Source organism: Cynocephalus volans, chromosome 6 (genome assembly GCF_027409185.1).
Source record: "Cynocephalus volans isolate mCynVol1 chromosome 6, mCynVol1.pri, whole genome shotgun sequence".
Lineage (NCBI taxonomy): Eukaryota > Metazoa > Chordata > Mammalia > Dermoptera > Cynocephalidae > Cynocephalus > Cynocephalus volans.
The window spans coordinates 26,834,516-26,860,574 of record NC_084465.1 but is presented as its reverse complement, the minus strand read 5'-3'; the positions used below and the strand labels follow the sequence as shown (position 1 = coordinate 26,860,574).

The 26,059-nt window shown below is 37.2% G+C and overlaps 1 protein-coding gene across 7 annotated transcripts in view; it reads left to right on the top strand.

The window, feature by feature from the left end:
* The window catches only part of AHCYL2 (adenosylhomocysteinase like 2), a 205,879-nt gene that overhangs the window by 160,176 nt on the left and 19,644 nt on the right, over positions 1-26,059 (top strand). For 5 of the 7 annotated variants that reach the window (XM_063099313.1, XM_063099315.1, XM_063099309.1 and 2 more), the window contains 7 exons: positions 1,807-1,918; positions 10,974-11,117; positions 11,552-11,652; positions 18,126-18,228; positions 19,758-19,852; positions 22,937-23,043; positions 24,108-24,224. In XM_063099313.1, coding sequence (XP_062955383.1) covers positions 1,807-1,918; positions 10,974-11,117; positions 11,552-11,652; positions 18,126-18,228; positions 19,758-19,852; positions 22,937-23,043; positions 24,108-24,224 — 779 coding nt within the window. The remainder of the gene's footprint in view (positions 1-1,806; positions 1,919-10,973; positions 11,118-11,551; positions 11,653-18,125; positions 18,229-19,757; positions 19,853-22,936; positions 23,044-24,107; positions 24,225-26,059) is intronic. The other 2 variants (XM_063099310.1, XM_063099312.1) reach the window with 1 other exon arrangement.

Below are 26,059 nucleotides of genomic sequence, written 5' to 3'. Positions count from 1 at the left end.
AATCAATTTTGTCATTTTCTATTTTGCAGAGCCTCTAATCCAATGACTTTCCTATTGCTGAAAACGACTTACAAACTCTAAAGCACTGTGCGGGCTTTATTTGTTGTCATAGTTAAGAAAATGCTATGAATTTCCCTAAAAGGGAATGCTAAATTAATTCAGTTCGACATTGGTCCCCTTATCTCAATACTCAAATGACTCAATAGTTACCTCTAACTGCAGGAAGTGTAGCCATCAGTTGCTACTTCCATTCTGGTAAGCTGTATCTGTGTTCTGCCCATCGAGGAACCCTCTTTTTATCATTAAAGGTAGAACCAGTTGTCAGATCTTTGATCTTTTCAGTAGACCTTGCTCTGTGCCACCTTGGATCCAGAAGAGTAATCTAAACAATTATGTGAACATTCAGTTAAGGAAAAAGAAAAAAAGTTGTTAGTTGAATAAATGATATGAGCTTTGATTTGTAAAATATTATAAAGTATAAGCTATAATCCCCAACAGTAGGAGAAAGAGGTAAAATTGCAAGAAAGTCATTATCAGATATTGTCCAAAATGCAACATCCAGAGTATAATTTGAAGTTTATGCATATTCAGTCTAATAATACTCTCTTTCTACATCTGTTATATTATTGTTAATAAATTATTGATTTTGTGACATTTAGGTATTTTATGATAGTAAATATTAAAAAATAATGTTTGCTTACTAATAAAAAAAAAGAAAGAAAGCTGACTAATACATTTTAGAAAGCCTTTGACAAATTAGAGTGGCTACTTGCAAGAGTTATAAGAACTTTAAGGGTGGGGGCGGGAAATGGATTTATTGAAATCTGCTGTGTTTCATAGTTTACATACATTGTCTCATTTAACCCTTTCTAAAATCTGTGAGACACATACTTTTATCTCTGTTGTATTTATGGGAAGATGATGTACACAAAAGCATCTTGACAGACATCACACAGCTAATGAGTGGCATAGCCAGGATTTGAATGCATTTCCTAAATGTTTTGTCTGAATGAAAAGCCTTTAAAAAATTATTATTCCATATCATTTCCTGAGAATCTTGAAACCTTAATGCACACCATTTCACCTTTCTGTGCCTTACATTTTTCTCATCTAGATATATGAAGATTATAGAAATACATATAGGTAGTCTCAAAGATTATTTTCAGCTTTAATTTTCAAACTGTAGAAAGGATTTCTGAATGACTTAACTTTCTAAAAATTTATTTTAACCAGAACATCCCAATCTCTACTTTAGGGGAGTGGGTCACAATTTTATTGTAAAAAGTATATAGGCCGAGCCCGTGGCGCACTCGGGAGAGTGCAGCGCTGGGACCGCGGCGACGCTCCCCGCTGCGGGTTCGGATCCTGTATAGGAATGGCCGGTGCACTGAGTGCCGGTCACGAAAAAAGACAAAAAAAAAGCATATATGCGCTGAGTCCTCGGGCCGAGCCGTGGCGCACTTGGTAGAGTGCTGCGCTGGCAGCGCGGCGACGCTCCCGCCGCGGGTTCAGATCCTATATAGGACTGACCGGTGCACTCACTGGCTGAGTGCCGGTCACGGAAAAAAAAAAAAAAAAAAAAAAGTATATAGTCAGAGGGTGGATCAAAGATTTAAATTTAATAGAAACATAGTGGGTAAAGAATGAACAATCACTCTTCTCTCCAAAGAGTCTTACTGTTCCAAATATGGGTTGGTACAATCAGATCAACTATGAGAGAATGTAAGAGCCTATAATGCAAGCCTTGAATTGCTGTCTCAAAATAGAGGTTCTTTTCCTCAATATAACTAGGGTTCTTTTTCTTAGCAGATCCAATTTGCTGACCAGAAGCAAGAATTCAACAAACGTCCCACCAAAATTGGACGTCGCTCTCTGTCTCGTTCCATTTCTCAGTCATCTACTGACAGCTACAGCTCAGGTGAGTAGTCAACTGGTATGGACCCACCTGTGGAGGCTAATAAGTATGATCAATGGACCTTCCATCTATATAAGGCTAATGAAGCATGTTTGAACTTTTGCCTCCAGTAAATACTTTTTTTTTTTTTTAAATAAATGCTTTATTTTAAAGTTCAACGTTATACAATGTAATAGTTTTTGTGTCAAAATTTAGACCAAAATTCTGGATGGAATCTGTGGGGTTTTTGTTGTTTTTTTTTTCTTTTTCTTTTTCTTGGTTGCTAGCCGGTTCAGGGATCCAAACTTGTGCCCTTTTGTGCTCTAACCAGCTGAGCTAACTGGCCAATCTGGATGGAATCTTTGGATTTCTCTTGGGAATTCAGAGTGGAGCTTAACAGAGGACTCCTCTTCTGATAGAGGCAGAAGAGGGTGATTAAGGAAATTGATTTCTTTGATTCACTCAGAAGGGTAGGAGTATGTAGTTCACTGAACAGCATGTGAAAAGACTTGCGTTTTTTCCATCCTTTGAAAATGAAAAAGAGGTTCCCCATCTTTCCATCTGGTGCTTGCAGATTAACAAGAAACCTCCGTTGCCCCAAGAAACAATGAAGAAGTTGTAACTAGTTCAAGTAAGTGGACCATAAGCCCTCTTTTCTAAGCTGTGACATCGTATGGCTTGTTACTCCTTCCTTCCTTTGCAGTGGCATTAATTCAAATATATGTGCCCTGGGGCTGAGTTATCATTTAATGCCAAATGAGCTGTTACTGGGTAGGACCCCTGGAAGGCATTGGCCATTTGTGCAGTAGTGCCTAGTATGAGTCTGATCTAATATGGAGCTATTTTATTTTGCTCTTGTTTTGGAATATGTAGAGCTGAGTGTATGCCCTAGTTATAAATAGTATTGTTCTTTAGAAAATTTTTATCTTGACCTGAAATTTTATTTGTTCTTCACACAAATAGGAAAGTGGTATTCATTATGTAAATTAAAGAAAGATTGGGAAGCTATAGCTGTAGCTTGGGTACATTGTTATTTACACACTTTTTACATTTTTACTCTCCCCCCTCAATAACTGAGAATGATATAAAGCTATGACATAAATTCCTATGGATTTTTGTCTAAAGATATGGAGTTTTATGCTGAATAAGTAATGTTGAAAATCCATTAACTTTAGTATAACTCTGGAAACCATAATAATTGTGAATATGTGAATTGTAAAATACTATGTAACATTTTAGACTGTGGGTTTGTACATGTTATCCAAAGATTGTTACTAAATAATAATGGTACTAAATTTTAAGTCCAGCTCAATCTCTCCCTACACACTAGATCCACATATGCAACTGTGTTCTTGTAGAAACCAATGCCTGCCTTCTCACCTAACCCCATCTGCGGGGAAGGTACTTATGAAATATCTGTTTACCTAGAAGAGTGTAATTGATGCCTTTCATTTCTAAGTGAGCATATAGTTGCCTGGTGTATAAGTTCATTGGTGAGTGATATTGAGTGGTGTCATCCTAGTAAACTTGGACCTTTTAGATTGAACTACAGGAAATTGCCATTTTATAAGTCAAAAGTTGTCAGCCTAATATATCTATTTAAGAATATTAAGTTCAGGAGTAGGGAGTCTAAACATCCTGGAGATGGAAAAGAATATAAAAATCTAATTTAGCTTCCCACTGGATGCTGGCCTCTTTGGGAGCATTTTAGATAATAGGTTGCTCTTTGCTTTATACAGTTATTTATCTCCTGATAAGCTCTTTTTCTTTTTTCTTTTTGTCTGCTGGTTGGTACAGGGATCTGAACCCTTCACTTTAGAGTTATTAACACTGTGCTCTAGTCAATTGAGCTAACTGTCTAGTCTTCCTGATAAGCTCTATACAGTCACTGAAATTTAAAGATTTTACTTAGAAATAAAAATTACTATTTTGGGTTGTATGGTTTGGGGGCATTCTACTATCCTGGCTACCCTCATCTGGATATATTCCAGATTAAGTGTCCTTTTGAAAATATGCCTAGGCTGGCTGGTTAGCTCAGCTGGTTAGAGCACAATGTTATAACACCAAAGTCAAGGGATGATATCCCTATACTGAGCAGCACCAAAAATAGGAAACAAAAAATAAGAAAAAAAGAAAATATTATGTCTGTCAACATAATATTTTAGATGTCCTGAACTAATCTATAGGAAGTGTGATTTCCATAAACTCAGTGCTTTTTCAAATAAAACCTAAGATCCTTTGCTTCTTTAGCAGTTGTGTCACACACACTGTTCCCTTGTTTTCTTTTTTCCTTCATGTGAACAATTGTCAAGCCCTTTTAAGCAAACTCTGAATGAAGATACTTACTGCCTTCATTCTTGGACTAGGAATTAGGAGATACTTAGTTTGTAGTCTTTGATCCATGTTTGATTTGTTATGTTGTCCTGTAAAACTCTTACATCCTGGCATATTTATAACAGAGACAATGGAAAGTTATATGAGATGACACAGAAAGAGCTCCATGCACATTGAATGAAAAGCCAAGAATAACGGAATTGATTCATAGCTTTCTAAATACAAGAATATATGCAAATATAAGTTAGTAAGAACTTGGGGCCCATTTTCAGCATACGTTATAATTTAAATGACTATAGAATAGCCCCAAAGGCTGATCCTTGGACCTCTTCCCATCTCTATTTATACTCTCTCCCTGGGTAAACTCATTCAGTCTCATTTATTTTTATTTCATTTTATTTATTTAGGATTTTTTGGCAGCTGGCTGGTATGGGGATTTGAACCCTTGACCTTGGTGTTCTCAGCACCATGCTCTCCCTAGTCTCATAGTTTTAAATACAGTACCATGTATTGGCGCTTGATTATCATATTTTATCTCTAGTTCAAATCTCTATCCTATACACTAAATCCGTATATTCAAGTGCCTTTTCAGACATTTCATTTGGATGTTTTATAGACATCTCAAACCTCCCATGTCTTAACTGAGCTCTTCAGTTCCGACTTTACCTGTCTTCAGCTATTCTGTAAACTACAGCCAAATTCATTTTAAAAAATAAGTCAAGTCATATTACTTCTCTGCTCAAAATCCTCCAATGGCATCTCAGTCTTGCTCTGGGTAAAGGCTAAATGGTGTACAAGGTCCTTTACCGTTCAGCTTCCCATTACATTTCCAATCACCTCTCTACTTCCCCAAACCTCTCTTCTCCCCCAGATGTTCATTGCACTCCAGGCACACTAGCCCCTTACTGTTACTTTGAAAAATACCAGGCCCTCTTCTGCTTCAAGACCTTTGCACTTGTTGTTCTGTCTGCCTGGAATGCTCTTTTCCCAGATGTATGCATGGTTGGTTGGTTGTCTTACCTACTTTAGTTCTTCATCAAATACCACCTTCTCATCAAGGCCTTCTGGCTGCTCTTTTTAAAATTATACACAACATATTGACTATAGTTAATAACAATGTATTGTATTCTTCTTCTTTTTTTTTTTTTTTTGTTAAAGATGAACAATAGGGGGATCTTAACCCTTAACTTGGTGTTATCAGCACCACACTCTCCCAAGTGAGCCACGGGCCGGCCATGTATTCTTGAATATCACTAAGAGAATAGATTTTAAGTGTTCTCACCACAAAAAAATAAGTATATGAGGTAATGCTTATGTTAATTAGCTCTATTGAGACATTCCACAATGTATACATATTTCAAAACATCATGTTGTATACAATAAGTATATATAGCTTTTGCCAATTAAAAATTAGTTTAAAATATTGTACAAATACCCCACCCAACAGTCCTTATCAAATTTTCCTCCCTTATTCTTCTCCATAGCCCTTATATCATATAATATACTATATATTTTACTGATTTATTTTTGTCTTTCTTCCCTACTTGAATGTGAGATTCATGAGAGCAGAGATTTCTGTCTATTTTATACTGCTCTATTCCCAGCACTTAGAACTGTTTGATGCATAAGAGGTACTTAATAAATAAATATTGGTAAAGGGTGTTCAGAGACATTCTTATTATACTCTATACCTGTTGCTTTGCCTCCCACGGATTTGTCACCCCTTTTTCCCTGGGTGACGGAGCCACCAAAAATTACTCAAAGCCCATCTCTTCTGAGCAGTGAGAAGCTCCAAAAGGGGTTAATCTCCTGGAACCCTCAAGAGAGAGGCATTCCTTCCATTTGGGAAATTAACCATGAATTGAGTTCCTGCATTTATTCTCCAGACCAGGAAGTTTCAGGAAAAGAACATAGGTGGGGATTTTGCTAAGTATAGTTTAACAAGTTTAACAATAGAAGCTGGTAACATTCAATAAACAAGCAAGGTGACATTCCATAATGCAATTTGCAAGAAGTTAAGTCGATCCACCAACAAAAGCTTGATTTTAGCAAAGATTCTCTTCTTACAGCAATTTCCCAGTATCTTTACATATCAATCAGTAAGTAACCTGTCTGTCTTTGAGCCAGGAACCTTGCTGTGTTACAATTCTTTATCTTACAACAGAGACTATAGCCTGGGGAAAATTTCCTGTCTTTTGCAAGGTTAACATTTGAAACGGCAAGGCTTTGGAAAACCAGGCACTGTGAAATACATTTGCTTTATGTATACTCCACACATACCATTGTTGAGGTCTCTAATATGCTCTATATATTCAAAAGGTTTGTGGAAGGATTTGTATTATCTTTTAATTCCATTTTTGCAGAAGATACTTAGAGGCTTTAATAGGCTATTGCCTATTCTCCCTTCCTAATGATCCTAGTACTAAGCTTTGTCATGTTTTCATTTAGGAACCTCTACCAGCCTTTCTCAACCAGGGATCCTCTCTGAATCACAGAACACAGAAAATGATTTGATAGACTGTTTTCTTAATTCTCCAAAAGATGGTTCATAACTAGTACCTTTCTTGGATGTGTGGGAAAGAAGTTTTTTTTTTTTTTTAAAGATGACCGGTAAGGGGATCTTAACCCTTGACTTGGTGTTGTCAGCACCACGCTCACGCAGTGAGCAAGTCGGCCATCCCTATATGGGATCCGAACCTGTGGCCTTGGTGTTACCAGCACCGCACTCTCCCGAGTGAGCCACAGGCCGGCCCCGAAAAGAAGTTAATTCATGATATACAATGGATGCTTCAAGGCATTAGTACTTAAATCTGGTGGAACACAGATTGAAAAGGCTGCATTAATCCCTGAAATTATTTTGTAAGAAACAAGCTTCTAAAAACTCTTCCACTGAGCAAAAAACCTCATAAAAACAAGGGAACAGAAGAGACTTTTCTTCAAAGTCAGACTATTTTCAGTGACGCATTTCTTTAGAATGAGTTAATTGGTTAAGGATGACGGGGGAGTACCGAAGTCCCTTATTCATGATTAGTTCTTATAAAGTTTGAGGTATTTTCAGATTTTTCCAAACAACAAAGTTTTATTTGTTTGTATTTTGGTTGCTAACATAGCTTTTCACATAATTCTCAAGTGTTATTCATCAGTAAAATCTGCTGCACACTGACACACAGATCCCAACTGTTATTTCCATTACCAAATGAATAGATTGGGCCCAAGAGGAGTTGCCTGACTTAAAATAGTCTAATAGGACTAATTCAACCAGGTTCTGACTGCTTCTACGCCTAGCAGTAACCCACAATATCACAGCTGCTAGGAGGTAAAGCTTAAATCAGATTGTGGATCAGTGATTCATCAAGTTATATTTTGATTCTGGGAAATCATGAAACAAGAGAACATTCCATAGTAAAGTTATATTGTACTTTATATAACTATTCTTACCTAGAAACTGAACCCTTTTTGGATATTATCTCATTTATTCATACAATTTTTTCTGGTGGTAGTTAGGGGAAAGGGAGAGCACAAGGAAAGGGGATCTATTGTACTCCCTATTTTATAGCTGTATAAATTGAAAATTGGTCACTTAAACAATTAGAGGTAAAGCTAAGTCTAGGATTCAGGTCTGTATTTCAGTAGGTTATTGATTTTTTATTTTAAATTAAACTATGACTCTGGGCTTCAGGGTATGCTGACAATTACAAACACCTTAGGTACTCTATTTAAACACATATATGTTGGGTTTCTCTAAATTTTCCTAGGAAAAATCTTTAATGCTACCTCAAATATTTTCATGAATATGCGCTTTTAAATAGAGTGGCAGAAATGAGTATGGATTCAAAAAATAAATGAAGAAATGTCACACTAGTTCAGGAATAATCTTTCTACTATGTTTGCAGAAAGAATGTATTCTCTTATTCTGGGTCTGTCAGCCATGTTGCATCCACATCTAAATGTAATCTAGACAACTGGTGCTTTTGGTTCTTTCCTGATAGCAGGTCTGTATAAAGGACTGAAAACTAATCTATTTTGGATCAAAGAAAAACATTGGTTGAACTAACTGTAACCGGTTGACCACTGCTAAGAAAACAAAATACTGTTTTCTCCAGCTTTTAGAATAGGGAAGTAGTATAAACAATTTTTTTCTTTGAGTTGGAAAAAAACAACTCAAGCCAAAAATTGGAATGCTTCTCTTAAGGGTAAGTTTTTTGTTTTGTTTTGTTTTTGTGTTTTGTTCCTGACTCATCCTTAGAAGCTGAAGAGGCATAGGAAGGGAGAACTATTCTGGGTAGAGTTAGGACTCTAGTCTCAACCTTTTTAATCATTGCCAGTCAACCACCTGCTGCTTTGGAAGATTAGTAGCAGATGACAAAGGTATTTAGAAAAAATAAACTGTTAAATAATATTGTATGTGTATCATTTTTATCCCATTCAAAATCCTAAAGCTGAATAAAAACCCTTAAAGACGTTATATCTAGTACTGAATTTAAAATATGTGCAAAAGCAGGTAATAATATCAGATATCATTTATTGAATATTTAATTACTGTATGTCAAGCACTGCACTAAGCACTTTACTTTCATGATCTTACTTCATCTTCTCAACAACTTGACTCTGGCAAGTCATGTTTTCCTATTATACAGTCTTGTGGCATCGTGATTTCTGCTTCATGCACACATTACAACTGTATTGGAAAAAAATAATAATTAATAATTAATTAATTTTGTAATTAGTTATTTCATGTCTGACTCACCTACTAGACTGAAAACTCCATGAAGGTAAAGATCTATATCTGTCCTGTATTTCCAGCACCTAGACCATGCTTGGTACATAGCAGATGTGCAATTAAAATTTGTTGAATGAACAACTGAATGTGTGGATGATTACATATATGAATAAATTAACAACCCTATTAAATAAGTTCTGGTATCAGCTCCACTTTATATGCCCAGAAATAGAGACTGAGACTTCACCCAAAGTCTGTCTGACTCCAGAACACATGACCACTCTATTTATTATTTTCTTTTTTCTTTTTTTTTCTTTTTTGCAGCTGGCCAGTACAGGGATCAAACCCTGGACCTTGGTGTTTTCAGTACCGCGCTCTAACCAACTGACCTAGCCAGCCATGACCACTATATTTAAATGGCTACTAGGGAACATAAAAAATCATGATGGCTCTGGAAAAGGATTTGAAATTCCAGGATATTCTTAATGTAAATGCTTTCCTTAAAAGAAATTTTCCTGTAAATTTGGATAAGGATTAGGATGGTTATTATCTTTCTTCTCTCAGGTGGTAGAAGTTCCCCTAAGCATCTAAATAATAAGCTATTTCTGAATATTGATTAGTGAAACGGATGACTCCCAGCAAGCTGTTTTTGGGATCTGTTGCCAGAAGAACTTTGAGCTCTCACTCACCCTAGGAGGGGGAACCACAGACTTTTTGTACAGATTAGCTCTTTTTAAGAACAAAAGTCCCTTTGGGGATTTACTGATTCCCTCGCCTCCCCTGGTGCCCATGTTCATTCCTGTTACCTCGTGTTAGGACTTTGTTCTAGGGCAGTTTTCCAACTCCAAGAGAGATTCTCAAGCCCCTGCTGTCCACACAGTTTGTAGTGATTAACTGGGCAAAGTCAGACTTGCCTTTTACAGCCCTCCCAGAGATAGACCCTTTGCTAAGAAATCTCAGAAATGCCTTAATTCTCTGGATATAAGTAGATCAGAGCACCATAGACCACAGGCGCTCTGAGCTTTTGCAGCTTTCTCCCCTTAAAAGTGATGGCAATACTTCTTATTCTATTGAAAGATATAAAATGCTTTATAGACATTGATTTCTACCTTCCACCCCCCAAAAAACTGAGGGTTAGGAAGAACTATCCTCAGAAACTTAAACATAAATCAGGGAAGAAAATTGCTTTAAATCATCCAGTAAATGATTAGTAATTGTAGAATTATATGAAGACTAAAAAGACTTAGTAGCAGCAGCTGCCTTTTAGCTATTATCAAAAGTCTTAGACCTTTCACCCTCTAGTTTATATTGCTAAGTGGATTAGTTATCAGAGCATTTTATTTTACCAAAAGAAAATTTATTCACATGTCTGGGAATCTAAAATGCCTAACGCAGGACCTACTGAGGCCAGCAGGAAAGGAGAACACATTGAATACTTCATTGTCAATGTCTAATTGGGTCTGCAGGCATAGTTCAGCCTCATCAGAGCCAGCCTTAAAAAAGAAATCTCTGTTATGTCAGACAAACACTTTTTGTGTAGTTCTTAATTACTTTCCATGGGTTCATTGTTTTCTAGGTCTTATCTGTTCGGTTATTGTACTAAAACACAAATTACATTAGGCATGTGAGCAGCAAACAGGGAAGGGTAGCTGAGATCCCCGAAACCCATAGGTTAATGGCCATGATCTTGCATTAGGAACTTTAACCTACTATTACCATGGTGTAACCTCTTACTTTTTGCATGTTCAAGGAATTCTGCGTGTTCTGAAATAAAGTTTACCTCTAGATTCTAAGTTAATGCTATCCAGGGAGAATGTCTTTGGCAGCCTCTCTCATCTTCTCCTTTCTGACCTGTGGATAGCATTTTCCATAGGAAATTATTGAGACAGCTCCCTGGTACCATTGAGGTACCATCATAAATTTGTATGGTGTAAGATGACTGGAAAAGCCTCAGTTCACTCTGTGGTTTGGAATTTTAAAGGAAGTCATTTTTTTCTCTGAGAGTTTTTTATTTTGTTTTTCCAGCGGCTTCATATACAGATAGCTCTGATGATGAGACATCCCCCAGGGACAAGCAGCAAAAGAACTCTAAGGGAAGCAGTGACTTCTGTGTCAAGAACATCAAACAGGCAGAGTTTGGACGAAGAGAAATTGAAATTGCTGAACAAGGTAAAGAAAGCAAGCATCTTTTCCTTCTCAAGCTGCCTGTCTTTTTGTCCATATTAATCTCTTTTTATGTGCTAGGGTCTGGTAGCTTGTGAAGTTTCAGTTTAAGAATACTTACAACAAAAGAGATCTGAACTCAGGAAACACTTTGGGGAGGGAGTCAACTCTGGTCGGCCTAGAAGGAATCGATATACAATGAAAAAGGAGAGAAACAGGATAAGGACTGGAACGTAGGGAATCAGAACCCTGGAGCATTTGCCTCTGAAAGCACCTTATAAAAGAAAATTCAAGTTTAATGTCTTGATCCCTTAAGGAACCTAATCTAATAGAGAACCTGATCAGGGGAAGGATCTTAATTAAGAGTAAGTTTTTCTGTTTATTTTTTTATCTTATTCCTTCTTCTCTAATATTGCTATGTATGTATTGGACCTTTCCAGAAATGCCTGCACTGATGGCTTTGAGGAAGAGAGCTCAAGGAGAAAAGCCTTTGGCTGGAGCCAAAATTGTGGGTTGCACACACATCACTGCTCAAACTGCTGTGAGTTCTTTTCCTTTCTCTTAATAACAATAGTTAACAATAACCAATAGCTATTGAGTGCTTCCAACATGCTGAGCACCAAGTTAAGAGCTTAACAACTATTAGTTTATTGATCCTCATAATGACCACATAAAAAGGTATACCTATTTCCATTTGGTAAATGAGGAAACTGAAACCCAGAGGGTTTAAGTAATTTTTCAAAGATTATAGATCTAGTAAATCACAGAATCAAGATTTGAACTTCAATATATCAATATAAGCAAGCTCATGCTTTCACTACTATTTTACAACTGCCTCCCCTTATCTTCCCTTCCAGTGTCATTTCTACAAGGTAGCCCTATGTGTTGGGCTGATTTGAGCTACAAATGAGAGAGAAAACCTGATTCCACCTGACTTATACATAAAGGAATTTATTACATTACTTTAGCTAAAAGTCCAGAGGGAAGGCGGACTTCAGACACAGGATCTCAGGGCTCCAATTTTACCACTTGTGATTCTCTTGGAGCCGCTGCCTCAGTGTGTTTGATTAATCCTCCAGCTGATAGTGAGATCACAAGCTGACATGTAAAGGAAGAAGGAAAATTTCTTCCTCTTTCCCAAGAGCAAGGAATCTTTTCCCAGAAGTCCTCCTGGATACTCCATCATGTCTCATTGAGCAGAAATGGATCAGCTGCCCATGCTCCACCTGAATTACCATGATTGGCTTAGACCAGTGATTCCCACCCTCAACAGATTTAATATCCCCTTTTTATAAAAAAATATTTTGTGGTGCCCCTGAATTACCTTGAAGTGAAATTCAGATATAATATACATAGGTACGTATAATTTTTTAAAAATCAATATAAAATGTTAACTGAAATATGAAGAAATAATAAGAGGAAAGTAATTTATAGTCAAATAATGTACATATTTCAGTATGTGCTTGGACACAGCTATAGTAGAATAGTCAAACACTTGTACTTTTCATAGCATTTGAAGGAGAGTGCTACAAATGTGGACAGGTAGAAATGTGTTATTGGTTCCAGAGCATCAGAGCACCATTGCCAAATTATAGGATTTTCTGAAATAATAAACAACTTTTTGTAAATTTCCAAACAATAATAACAACAACAACAACAATGAAAAGTATGAATTTTCTCTTGATATACAGTTGTTGCCTTCCTGGAATTAGGTTCTAAACTCTGATAATGATAAATAGGTTTTTCACCTATGTGAACTTTCATTGGGACTTTTAAAAATTATACCAGGTGTGGCATAGTTTTTTGCTGTAAGAGACCATCCTGGACTTTGAGAATGTCCAAATCCCTGGCCTTGCCCACTAAATGCCAATAGCATTCCCCTCCCAATTACTGTAACAACCAAATATGTCCGCACAATTTTCCAAATCTCCTCTTTTGAGTCATCTTCAAAGATGTAATAGGTATTGAGTTGTCAACCATAATGAGACCACTGCAGGGAAATTGTTGTATTGAAAAATGGTATGGAATCTTCTATGAGATTTATAAGATCTGGATTATCTGTATGGCTAGATCAACTTTCAAAAGATTGTCTCTCTTGAAGCACAACCTTATGTGGTCACATTCCTGATTAAGGACAGTAGACATTCCTCAAGATACAGACAGCTACTGTTAGCATCTTCACTATGAGACTTTTCTAGGTTATATGTTCTCTGAGGAAAAGAGTACCTTGACTACTCAAAATTAATATAATAAATTGAAAAGCTGTCTGTTTTTGGAGCTACAGACCAATGAATTGAGGCAGAAAAATTCTTGAAAACCTTTTTTGGTCCTTGTCAGTCAGGGACATGAGACTTCAGTGTGGTAACTTAAAATAGTAAGCTTCTCTGCTGTCTCATGTTGCCAAATTATATCCCCAGGCTCACTGAACATAACTGCCCTTTAGGGTTCCTTCTCTATTTTTTCCCAAATGGATTAATTACAATTAGTTTACCAATTTTAAGAGTATTTTATTGTTTCCACCCTGCATTTTTTTTTTCCTTTTGAAAAACCCAGGAATTTTCCTTTGTTTTATTTTTAATCTCTATTTTATTTTTTTGATTACAAAAGTAGTTCATGTTCATTTTACAATATTCAAACATTACCATAATATATAAAGTAGAAAGATAAAATCTCCTATAACCCCATGCTCCAGAAATAACCATCATAGTTACTGATTACCTATCCATGTTTCTAATAGACATGGATCTATTTACATATTTTAGGTGTGTTTCCATAGTTCTTTTTCTTTTTCCTTTTTTTTTTTTTTTTTTTTTGTGGTTGGCAGGTATGGGGATCCGAACCCTTTACCTTGGTGTTATAACACCACACTCTAGCCAACTGAGCTACGTAGTTTTTTTCCAACCTGATTCTATTGCTACTCCTTCCAAACAATAATGATTTGGTTGTTGTGGTGGTGGGGTTTTTTTACATTAATATTTTTCTTTTTTTTCCTTTTTATTGAAACATAATTGATTATACATATTTGTGGGGTACAGAGTTGACTATCAGTATGTGATGATCAAATCAGGATCATTAGCATATTCATCATTACAAAACATAATTATTCTTTGTGTCCATTACCCAATTTCTCCCTAACCTCCTCCCTCTCCCCCTTTCCCACCTCTAGTAACCATAGTTCTGTTCTCTCCTTCTGAAAGCTCAACATATTAAACAATGATTTGAAGTCAGGTTAAATCAGCTTTTAAGCTCTGTTCTCCTCCCACTCCTACCTTCCTTCATTCCTGTTTGAGCCCTAATAGCCAACAGTCTTTACTCACAGTTATTATACTCTCAGTTCCAAACACTTTTCTTTTCTAATTAGTTTATATTGCTTTTGTAGTATTCTCAGTACCATTATTTTGTTTGACAAACTCAGGAATCCTAGTTATAGGAATTTAGAAGTTCTTTAAGGTGAAAAATAAAACAGGCAAAACTTGGGATCAAATATTGAAGGGTAATATAAACTAGAAATGAAGGCATATGAATAGTTATGCTGTTAGCTGACTATGTGACCTTGGACAAATTACTTGAGCAGATTAACCTAAATCAGTGGGACAACAAGTATTTTTTTTAAATTAGAATATATTTTTAATTAGAATTTTTATGTCATGTGAGGGCCGGCCCATGGCTCACTTGGGAGAGTGTGGTGCTGATAACACCAAGGCTGCAGGTTCAGATCCCTATATAGGGATGGACAGTTAGTTCACTTGGGAGAGCGTGGTGCTGACAACACCAAGTCAAGGGTTAAGATCACCTTACCAGTCATCTTTTGGAAGAAAAAAATAGAAAGAAAGAAAAAGAAATTTTATGTGATGTAGAAATATTTAAAAATACAAAAAAAAATTTTTTTTTAAGATGACCAGTAAAGGGGATCTTAACCCTTGACTTGGTGTTGTCAGCGCCACACTCTCCCAAGTGAGCCACGGGCCGGCCCTCCAATGTTATTTTTTATAACAAAATAATTTAGCCCACAGTTATATATTACATTTTATTGTCTTGTTTCTTTAGTTTTCTGTAGTCCAGAACAGTTTCTCAGTCTTTCTTTGACTTTCATGACCATGACACTTTTGAAGATTACAGATGAATTATTTTGTAGAATGTCTTTAGTTTGGAGTTTTGTCATGTCTCCTTGTTGTTAGATTCAGGCTATGCATCTTTGGTAGGAATATCACAGAAGTGATGCTGCATTTTTCTCATTGAATCCTATCAAGTGGCACGTGATTTTGATTTGTCCCATAACTGACGATGTTCACTTTGATCCCTTGATTGAGATAGTGAGTGCCAGGCTTTTCCACTGTAAAAGTTATTTTTTCCTCTTTGAAGTTAGTAAGTTTTTTGTGAGGTAGTACTATGAAACTTCAGATATCCCATTCTTCATCAAACATTTGATTTATTTATTCATTCATTTATTTTTATTTGAATGGAATAATTTTTTTCTATTTTTTTAATGGGTTATAATCCATTACTATTACTATTTATTTCAATGCTCATATTGTCCCGTTTAGCCAGCGAGGAGCCCCTTCATTGTGGGTTCTTTGTCTTTCGACATGTCTCTTTCATTCTTTGAGCAGTTCCTTGCTTCTGGTACAAAATGATCTAAGCTCATCTTTTACATTCCTTGCCCTAGCCTTGAAATAAGCCGTATCTTCAAGGAGCCCTGGCTCCTTTTTGTGGACCTGGGCACTAACATGCTCTTTGCTATTGGGATGTCATTGTTCCTGGATCCTCTTTTATTAATTCTGGGAAATAATGGGAAATAATAGCCCATTAACTTTTCATGTATTTCATTTGCCCTGTCCTCTACCCTCTTTGTGTTCTGAAACTCCAATTATACATATGTGTTAGACCATTTAATAATGTCCCATACATCTTGGATTCTCTGTTTTGATTTTTTTCTGCCACTCTTTTTTCTTTCTGTATTTCAGTTTGGTAATTTCTATTGATCTGTCTTCAAATTTACTGATTCCATCCTTGGACATGCCCAGTATGATAATAAACCTGTTCAAAGAACTCTTATTTAATCTCTGATTTTTTTTAAAATTTCTGGCATTATATTTGACTTGTTCTTATAGTTTCCTATTTGTTCATGGATGTTGTCCATCTTTTTTACTAGATTCTTGAACGTAAACTTATTAATCATAGTTATTTTAAAGTTCCTGTCTGATCAAACATCTGGCTCATATGAGAGAGTCTGGCTCTATTGATTATTTCTTCATAATGTTGTTGTTGTTGTTGTTGTTGTTTGCCACCTTTTTGGTGTATCCTGAAATTTTTTATTGAGTGGTAGTATATTCATTTCCATTATAGTCATGAATTGGGCTGAAGTTATATTTTGCTGTTGTGTGTCATAGGCTTCAAATTCCTCCAGCAGTGGGCTGCTGTTACCTTGTGATTTGAGGTTACCAGAAGGCTTTCTTCGGTGTTTCTGCTTCACCCTCAGCTTTCAGCTGCTTCTGCACATGCATGCCACAGGGGGGCTCTCTATTCAAGTTCCTGACCCACCTGTAGTAGTGGACTAATGCTTCTTGTTTCCAGGAGCTAAGCTCGTGGTGAGGGCAAGTGGGATTCTTAGATCTCCTGGTCCAGGTTTAGTGTTAGCAGGCCTCTGTGATGGCAGGTCTTTCTCAGTGTTCCTGCCTCTCTTTTCTGTAACAGCCAAATTTTACGTTATATCTGTGGTGGGTCTTGGGAAGGAGATATTTTCCTGCCCCTCATAGAGAGTTGGAGAGGTAGCAAATGTTTACTTTGTATCAGTGAACCATCCTGGGCCCAAGAAGGCTTCTTTCTACTCTCTGAGAAGCAGTAGATCTTTGCCTGTTCTCTGATGGCAGGAACAGTTCCTGTTCTTCTTCCTATAGCTTAAGGATTTGCTTCCTATGAGAAAAGAGTGTAGAAAAATGTCCAGGTTTTATGCCTTTCTTTGAGCACAGCCAATCAGTTCCCTGCCCCCAGTCTTGTGAGCACTGGGTGGAAGCCCCTGAAAAAAAGAGCTTGCATGAAAGTGTGAAATCTTCTTGTGCCTGGTGCAACCAAAAATTCCAGACTGGCACACTTTCCCACAGAAAAGCCTTTACTAATTATTACAATTTAGCTAATTTTTTTCTTACACTCATGTATGGTAACCACCTCTCCCTCCCATGTTCCACCAGAGGTGTTAACAGTGTTCCCAAATTCTCCTTAAAAGGGTTTATCACTGGGCCGAGCCCGTGGCGCACTCGGGAGAGTGCGGTGCTGGGAGCGCGGCGACGCTCCCGCCGGCGCGGGTTCGGATCCTATATAGGAATGGCCGGTGCACTCACTGGCTGAGTGCCGGTCACAAAAAAGACAAAAAAAAAAAAAAAAAAAGGGTTTATCACTCTTTGGAGTTCATTTCACTTGGTTTCTTTATGACCTCAGCTCTTTCATGGGCTCAAGGAAAGTATGGCTTTGTAGATTATCAGCTTTTTCTTGTTGTTAGGGTGGGAGTTTCTCATGCAGTATCCTACATCCTAAGCAGAAGCACTATACATCTATGTTTTTTAAAAAATGTTTTGGCTCTAGGGCCAGCCCGTGGCTCACTCAGGAGGGTGCAGTGCTGATAACACCAAGGCCATGGGTTTGGATCCTATATAGGGATGGCCGGTTAGCTCACTGGCTGAGTGTGGTGTTGACAACACCAAGTCAAGGGTTAAGATCCCCTTACCGGTCATCTTTAAAAAAAAAAAAAAAAAAAAAGGTTTTAGCTCTGAAGTCCTCAGTTTAATAAAATCTTATGGAGAGGGCCAATATGTTTGATAGATAAAAGCACATAGTTCAGCTGGAGTCTCTTCCCATGCCTCCTCCCAATCTTTGCCCTCTTTTCAGAATACTGAAGAGTTCTGCAGTGCAGTTTGATTATTCCTGATGTACTTTCTCATTGTCAAATATGTAAGCATAGTCTCCTTGACCAGTTGTTTCGCCCAGGCATGCTCATCTCCTGCTTTCTCTTTAATACAGGTGCTTATGGAAACTCTGGGTGCTCTGGGAGCACAGTGCCGATGGGCTGCCTGCAACATCTATTCCACTCTCAATGAAGTAGCTGCTGCTCTAGCAGAAAGTGGTAAGGTCTTTTGCTTGTTCTCTATGTCTTTAGCTAACGTAAGTTTCCAGAAAGTTCCATTGTTTGAATAGAAATCTTTAAGGAAGATGAACAATAAAGGAGATTGAAAGAAGTGGATCCCTATTCTTGATGAGTTTTCTCTCTTTCTGGCTTCTCTTGTCAAAAATGGTCTAGTTAACTTACTATTTTATAGTTTGAAAATATTTACCTATGTCTAAACTCCATTGTTAGTTAATGCTTTGCTTTGACTCACTAATAGTAGAGTACTAGTGAACACTATTCACCGTCTAAGGTAATATGCATTAGAGAAGAAAATGCTTCAGCCAAAGTTTTGTGGCCCTGCAGGTTTTCCAGCAAGTAGTTTGCCGTGACTTAATGTGTAGTGTTTTTGCATGAGCAGTAAAGAGGACTTTTGACCTGGCAGATTAATATTTGATCACAACATCCACTGTTACTTGAAGGACAAAAAAAAAAAAATAGAGAAATTTGGATCTTGCCAGCTTTTTGCTTCACTCTCTGGCGGCACAGATCAAAGAATAAAACACTTGCTTCAGAGCTCCTTGGAAACACTGGGAAAGCCCAATCGAGTATGCATGTCTCTTGTTTTGATTAGCACTCTTAGCATTTCATTTGTTTTTCATTTGTATTCGTTCATTTATAAAGTTTTATTGATGTATGTATGATAGAAAAGTGCACAAATATTAAATGCGTAGCACTGAATTGTACATACCCATTCGTTCCTTTTTTTTTAAACAAATGCTAATTGACCTATTCTAAGAGATATAAAGACAAATGAGACATGTCTTTGCCCTCAGAATCTTATATTGTGGTCAAGAAGATAATACACGTATATAGAAAATGATAACACAAGGACAAATGATAAATGCCACAATAGATTATAAATCTATATTCAATACACAAACAAGGAGCTTAGAAAAGTTCAGATTCCTTAAGAGTTCACTTCCAGCTGGGTTAATCAGGCTTCATTAGGAACATGACAGTTCACTGGGCTATAAAGTATAGCAATATCTTAGCAAATGGAAAAACGTGTAAGGGTTTTCCTGATGTTGAGGGTGGGATGACTAAAGTGTAGAAATAAGAAAGATCAGCATGGTACTAGTAACAACAGGTTAAGGGTTCATATCGCCTTACCAGCCAACCACAAAAAAAAAAAAAAAAAGTAAAGATCAAAGTGTAATTGGGAAATGGTGAGAATGCCAGTCTGACTGGATTGAGAAGTACTTATTTCTAGTTTCTTCTTTTTTCTCTTTAGTCATATTTTTCGTAGCCATGATAGTGTTGTCCATTTTGCTTGTCCTCTTTGAGCTAACAAGAGCAGAATGATCACCAAAGACAAAGGAATGGATAAAGGGGCTGAAGTCAATGCTAATCAGTGAAGAAAGCCAATCCAAGGAATATAGCGGAATGAGAGAGTATGGAATTGGGGAAGACCAGCAATGTCTTGCCAAAATTTCAGGATCAGCTCCTTTTTCAGTCTTTAATGATTTATCTTTGTTTCTTTTTCTCAGGATTTCCTGTCTTTGCTTGGAAAGGAGAATCAGAAGATGACTTTTGGTGGTGCATTGATAGATGTGTGAATGTGGAGGGCTGGCAGCCAAACATGGTGGGTCAGGTTTCTGCTAACATAATTCTGTACAAGGTGAGGGTGGGTGGAGGCTATGGCCTGGGAGAAGGTTTCCCAACAAAAAGGAAGGAAAATGGCTCCATTTCTACCTGGGTTTCTAGAAGAATTAGATGCTTATGCTTAGGGTAACCTAAGAGTATTTAACCTCTCATAACCTCAAAGTGCCTTAATTGTTGTTGCTGATGTTAGAAGCATTCATATTCATTAGTACATTAAAATACTGCTCAAGGGCTGGTCAGTTAGCTCAGTTGGTTAGAGCACAGCCTTATAACATCAAGGTCACGGGTTCAGATCCCTATACCAGCCAGCCACCAAAAAAATAAAATAAAATACTGCTCAGGATTCACACATGGCTGATTAAAAAGCAAGGAAAATGAGTTTCCATCCCCTACCATTGCAACCATCCCACCCAACAAAAAAAAAAAACCCAAACAAAAATCCTTTTGCTCCAAAGGTACTTAGCTATCTCTCTAGAATCCATATACTGAATTTGTAGTAAACCTGAAAAGCTTCCAAGTTCAAATTTCTTCTCTTTATTTCTTGAAAAACATGACTAGCTGCTGGCCAGTTAGCCCAGTTGGTTAGAGCATGGTGCCGATAACACCAAGTCCAGAGTTCCATCCCTGTACTGTCCAGCCACCAAAATACACACACACGCACGCACGCATGCACGCGCGCACACGCGCACGGCCAGGCAAAGTTTTGGGTTTTTAAGTTTTCCTGTTTTTCCTTTTGTTTCATTTTTTTTTTTTTTTTTTTTTTTTTTTTTTTTTTTTTTTTAAAGATGACCGGTAAGGGGATCTTAACCCTTGACTTGGTGTTGTCAGCACCACGCTCAGCCAGTGAGCAAACCGGCCATCCGTATATGGGATCCGAACCCAGGGCCTTGGTGTTATCAGCACCGCACTCTCCCGAGTGAGCCACGGGCCGGCCCCATTCCTTTTGTTTCATTTTTTAAAAGATCAAATCTTAAAGGCGGGTAAGCACATTAGATTCACTGAGAGGTGAAAGCTACCCAAAGTATAAGGTACTCCTACTTTGCAAACAATTTTGCATATTAGTAATTTCTCCTAATTAGGAGAAACTAGGGAATCAACTGAAAAAAGAATCCTTGAAGCTCTAGTCCTACTATTGCTGTCTGATAAAGACTGCAGAGCAGGCCTCACCTGGCAGAGAAGCAGCCCCTTTCTGAAATCTGTCATCCCAGTCACATTGCACCAGTGCTGGTTTGAGGAAACTGGGTTAAACCCTTCATCTCCTACAGGGGTGGGGGGTGGGGATGACAGTGGCTGTAAGATGAGTCAGCTCATTCCAACAATTTTAAGTGTCAGGAGGGAGTATGACTGACAGACACTAAAAAAGAAATGCCAGAGGGTTTCTCCTGGGAATAAAACATTAAGTTTACAGTTATAAATGCAGAGGACATGAGATTGTACCCAGAGAACTTTTACAAACTGTAGAGCCCCCACAAACTGCTGGAAAGGTTAATGACAATAGTAAGCAAGGACAAAAACAGACATTACTCCAGAAAACAGGACCCATATCTCTTTGGATCCTATCAAAATATAGTACTTTTCCTTGCTTTCCAATCTCAGGAAGATTCCCTGATGACAAGAATTATCTGTAATAGAATTACATGGTGAGAATTTTGGGCCTCATTCATTAAAGAAATATTAGGGATAGCAACACCTGCCTCTGTCGGGCACCTTTGTTAAATGGGAAAAGTGGACAAGAATAGTGGGACTTAACACAGTTTCCAATTGTTTAATCTTTTTCGTCTGTGATCTTTTTTGTGGCTGTGGATGAGAGGCTGCAAGGCAAAACTCCATAAGGGTTTCCATACATGCAGAAAGGGAAAGAGAACTCAGAAGAGACTTTCAGTTTCTTAGGGCATCTGTTCTGAAGGTTTCTACTTGTAATAGGGAGCAAGTGTAAGAGTTTTAATGAAAGTCCAATGTTGGATCCTTGTTCTCAAGCAAGATTTCATTGAGTCAAAGAAAATAAATCAACAACAGGAGCAGAAGCAAAGAAGAGATCAGGTGGTAGACATGAGGTTGGGGATTTTGTATACCTGGGTCCAAGAAGGCATTTTTGGCACTTTAGAGTTGATAATCGATGAGACTCCAGAAGCGGGGAGTGCCAGCAGAGAGCAACTCAATTCTGTGCAGATTTTCCAGGAGAATGGATATAACAATTTGCAGAGTCTTCTGAGCACTTCTAACAGCCCAGTGAAGGGCTCAAGTCCCATAGCCTAGTACCTGATAGTAGTCTAAGCTGTTCTTTCTTTAGCTTATTTATAATTCAGAAACTTTCCTCTGCTGATGAAAGCTCCAGTGGGCACAGCATTGTGCTTATCTTCAATCCCAACCTGAAATAGTGATGAGCTGTTCAGAGTCATGCTTGCACACCTACGTGCTGCACAGTTCCCTGGTTATTTTTAATTTGGTTTATACAGAGTATGAGGTTGTGCTAGGCAAAACCCTACAGTGCTGCCTGATATACTGGGTGGGAGCGTGCCTGTACTTTGAGAGAAGTAAAGGATTAACAAATATAGTTTTATAAGCCATTGTTCTGAGAGGGAGTCTAATTATCTGGCCTTTTATTTAAACTAAGCCTTGACTAAATATATTTAGAGTCTTGAATTTAACTAATAGAAATCTGCAATGTCAACTGTAGGCTCTCTGAAGATCTATAGTACTTTCAAGAACTAGTGGTCTAGATAACCGCTTAAGCTATCAATCCATAAGAAGATCCTCATTGTACTGCTGTGCATTTTGGTATAGTAGGTAGGATGTGTCATGTGGGAAGGTCATTTGGATGTGAGAATTAATATTGGCCTTTCACCCTTCATTGTCTTTTACTTTCACTCTTCATTGTCAATATAATGACTGTTTCATAGATTATTGCATTAGTTCTGGCTTTTAAGTTATTTTTCATAACCGTATGGGAAATTAGAAATATCTGTACGTTGGTAATTAGAAATTAGGATGCAAGACCCAGAGAAGGACTGAAGCCTTCAGCCTTCAGCAAAATTAATGACAGTATTGATGCTTACTATTGCAGATCTTGGATGATGGAGGGGATCTTACTCACTGGATTTATAAAAAGTATCCCAACATGTTTAAGAAAATCAAGGGCATAGTAGAGGAGAGTGTTACTGGAGTCCATAGGTAAGATTTGACATGGGCATACCTGGATTTATACAGCCTAGACATATAATCTTGTAATCACATACCTATAGAACATATTATGTTAAAAACTGCAAACTTCTTTGAGTTGACCAGATCTGATTCTGCACACTCATTTTTAAAATTAAATAACAAACCTAAAATAGTGAGGGGGGCAGAGGGGAGAAAAGTGGTGTCCTCATGTTTTCTAATTGTTATAATGAAATGGCTATTTGTCCTTTTTGGCCAAATTTATTTATTCAATAAATATTTATTGAACCTCTGCAGTGAGCCAGGAACTGCTGTAAGTGCTAGGAATCTAGCAGTGGACAAAACAAAAACCTGTGCCCTCATAGAGCTTACATTGTTACACAGAGAGCAAGGATTCTGTTTCTCAAATGAACAATAATTCCCTGAGTAAAACTGGAATAATTTCTGTTTGCTATTATTCACCCATAAAGAATTGAAAGTATGAAATAAAAGTATTAGGGAAGTAAATTCTGAATAACCTACCATCACTGCTTCAATATATTGTGATCTTTTTGAATATGTAAAACTGTGGGTTATAACATATCTTCAGACTCTTAGAAAGGGATACATTTTGAATAAAACACATACTTCTAATTTTTGATTGACTCAGTTTAAAATATAACTCCTGTATACATATTTACAAAGATTATAAATTTGAGACTATTTGAAAGTTAAAATTGTTGCATTAGAGTAGTGGGATTATGCATGATTTTTAAAATAGTACTTAAAGTTACTCCTTTTATAATTAAAAAAGGGAATAAAATTAATATGCAATTTAAAAATTTACATTTAAGGTGCTAAAAATTAGAAGTGGGTCAAGGATTTTCCCCACATGATTTTTGAGTAAAATCTTTGTTGCTAAGCTATATATAGGCTCTAGAAAGATATTCTTTATTTCTCAGTATACACCCAATAGAACGAAGCTAGTCATGCTCTCATGCTGACCCAACTAACATATTTCTGGGATTTGATATAAAACCAGTGGTAGATTTAATGTCTTATTGTTTTATGTTCTTCTGCACTTTCCTCATCCTCAGGCTATACCAACTGTCCAAAGCTGGGAAGCTGTGTGTTCCAGCCATGAATGTCAATGACTCAGTCACCAAACAGAAATTTGACAACCTATACTGTTGCCGTGAATCAATTCTTGATGGGTAATGCTTACTATCTTTGAGATGAACTCAAGTTGTTGATTTATGGTTCTTATTTTTTTTAGTTTGGTTATAGGTGTAAATGATTCATGTAGCACCTCTGGATCTATCACCACATCACACCCCAAATTTTATAACCCAGAGCTACCATTGCTATCACGATTACAAGAAAATCTATTTCTCTTAAGAAATGAGACTAGCTCCTATCTGTTGGTGGGCAGAGTTCTTACTTTGTGACCCTATCCGGCCTTCAAGTCATTAACTAAAGTCAGTGTAAATAAGTATCTTTTCAGTTGGTTAGAGTACAGCCTTATAACACCAAGGTCATGGGTTTGGATTCCCATACTGGCCAGCCATACACACACACACAAAAAAAGTATCTTTGATGGTTTGGTAAAGGTTCCTGGTGATCCTTTTCTAGGTCACATTGCCATTTGTAAGCTCCAACTAACATATAATTATCTGGCCATCTGGAAACTTGTGGTGAGCAAAGAGTCAATTCCCAGAGGCATTTCTAGTTTTTCAAATCTGTAAGGATTGCAAGCCTGAAAAAATCTACATAGGTACATACCAAATACTGTGTTCTTCTAATACCGAGTTTCTGTTTCCACACTAATGTTCTCACATTCCTTCATTCTTGCTATGAAGACCCTATAATTCCCTAAGTGAAACCATTAAGTTGGCTTAGAAGATTGCCAAGACTAATGATTCCACCATATATAAGTTAATGGAAAAGTGAAGAAAGGGCCTGTGGGCCACATTACTGACCAGTATGGACCTCACTCAATTTACTGTATAGTAACACTACGTACATTAGATCGAGAAAGACCTCAGCTTGAGTACTTGCTCAATTATTTATTAACTATGAGGCCCGGAATTAGTTATTCAACCTCTCTGTGCATATTTCCTTATTTGTGAAATGGTGACAGTAAGACCTATCTCATAGAGTTATTATGAGAATTGAATGAGATAGGGTAAGTTGCTCAATATTAATTCCCTTGCTCTTCTTTCTAGAATTCTGTTCAGTAACTTCTAGGGTTGAGTTAGATCTTAGAGGAAGCTTTTTGCTTTGAAATCTTTTTGATTTGTGGAATGTTCAATGCAAATTCAAGCTATTGTTACTTATCATCAGATAGACTAGACATTTTAATAAATCTCAAACCATCAGTCTATTTATAGACTGTCCCTAGTTCGGTCCACATGTAAGGGTTATTATGATGAATACCTTGAGCCTGATCAAATCAATAGTAATCTAGGTATATTTCATTAAAATATTTACTCATCCACAACTAAGTATCTTTCAGATTTTTTAAGTCCTAAATCTGTGAGCCTAATATCTGCCTATAATAGATTCAGTAAAAGATGCATAAAGGTACCTATACTAGTTCATAAAAATGGACAGAGTCCCTCTTAAGTAGGGTTTACCCTATAGGTAAGATTCTTTAATGTCAAATATATGAAAGTGAGATAAGACAGAAACAGTGGAACAGAAGTTAAAGTTAGATTTCAACAGTGAAGAAACAGGAGAACATCAGCTATCCAACAGAAACCTGCAGAGTGGTAAGAGCTCATTGGTGCCTTCAGATAGTGAAAAATTTCCCAACTGGGTCAAGGGCAGTTGTTCCTCAGAGGAGTTGAGAGCAGGAGAAATTAAAGAAGAGGTTAAACTATGTACCAGGGACTATAGTGGAAGGGAGAGGACATTCAAGCCAATGGAGAGTCCTTATGAGGAAGGTATTAGTGATATACCTTCTGTAGTTCTGAGCTGATTAGATACCACACCATCAACAATGAGGGAAACCCCACCGACTCCTAGAGGACACTTCCATAATTGGGCT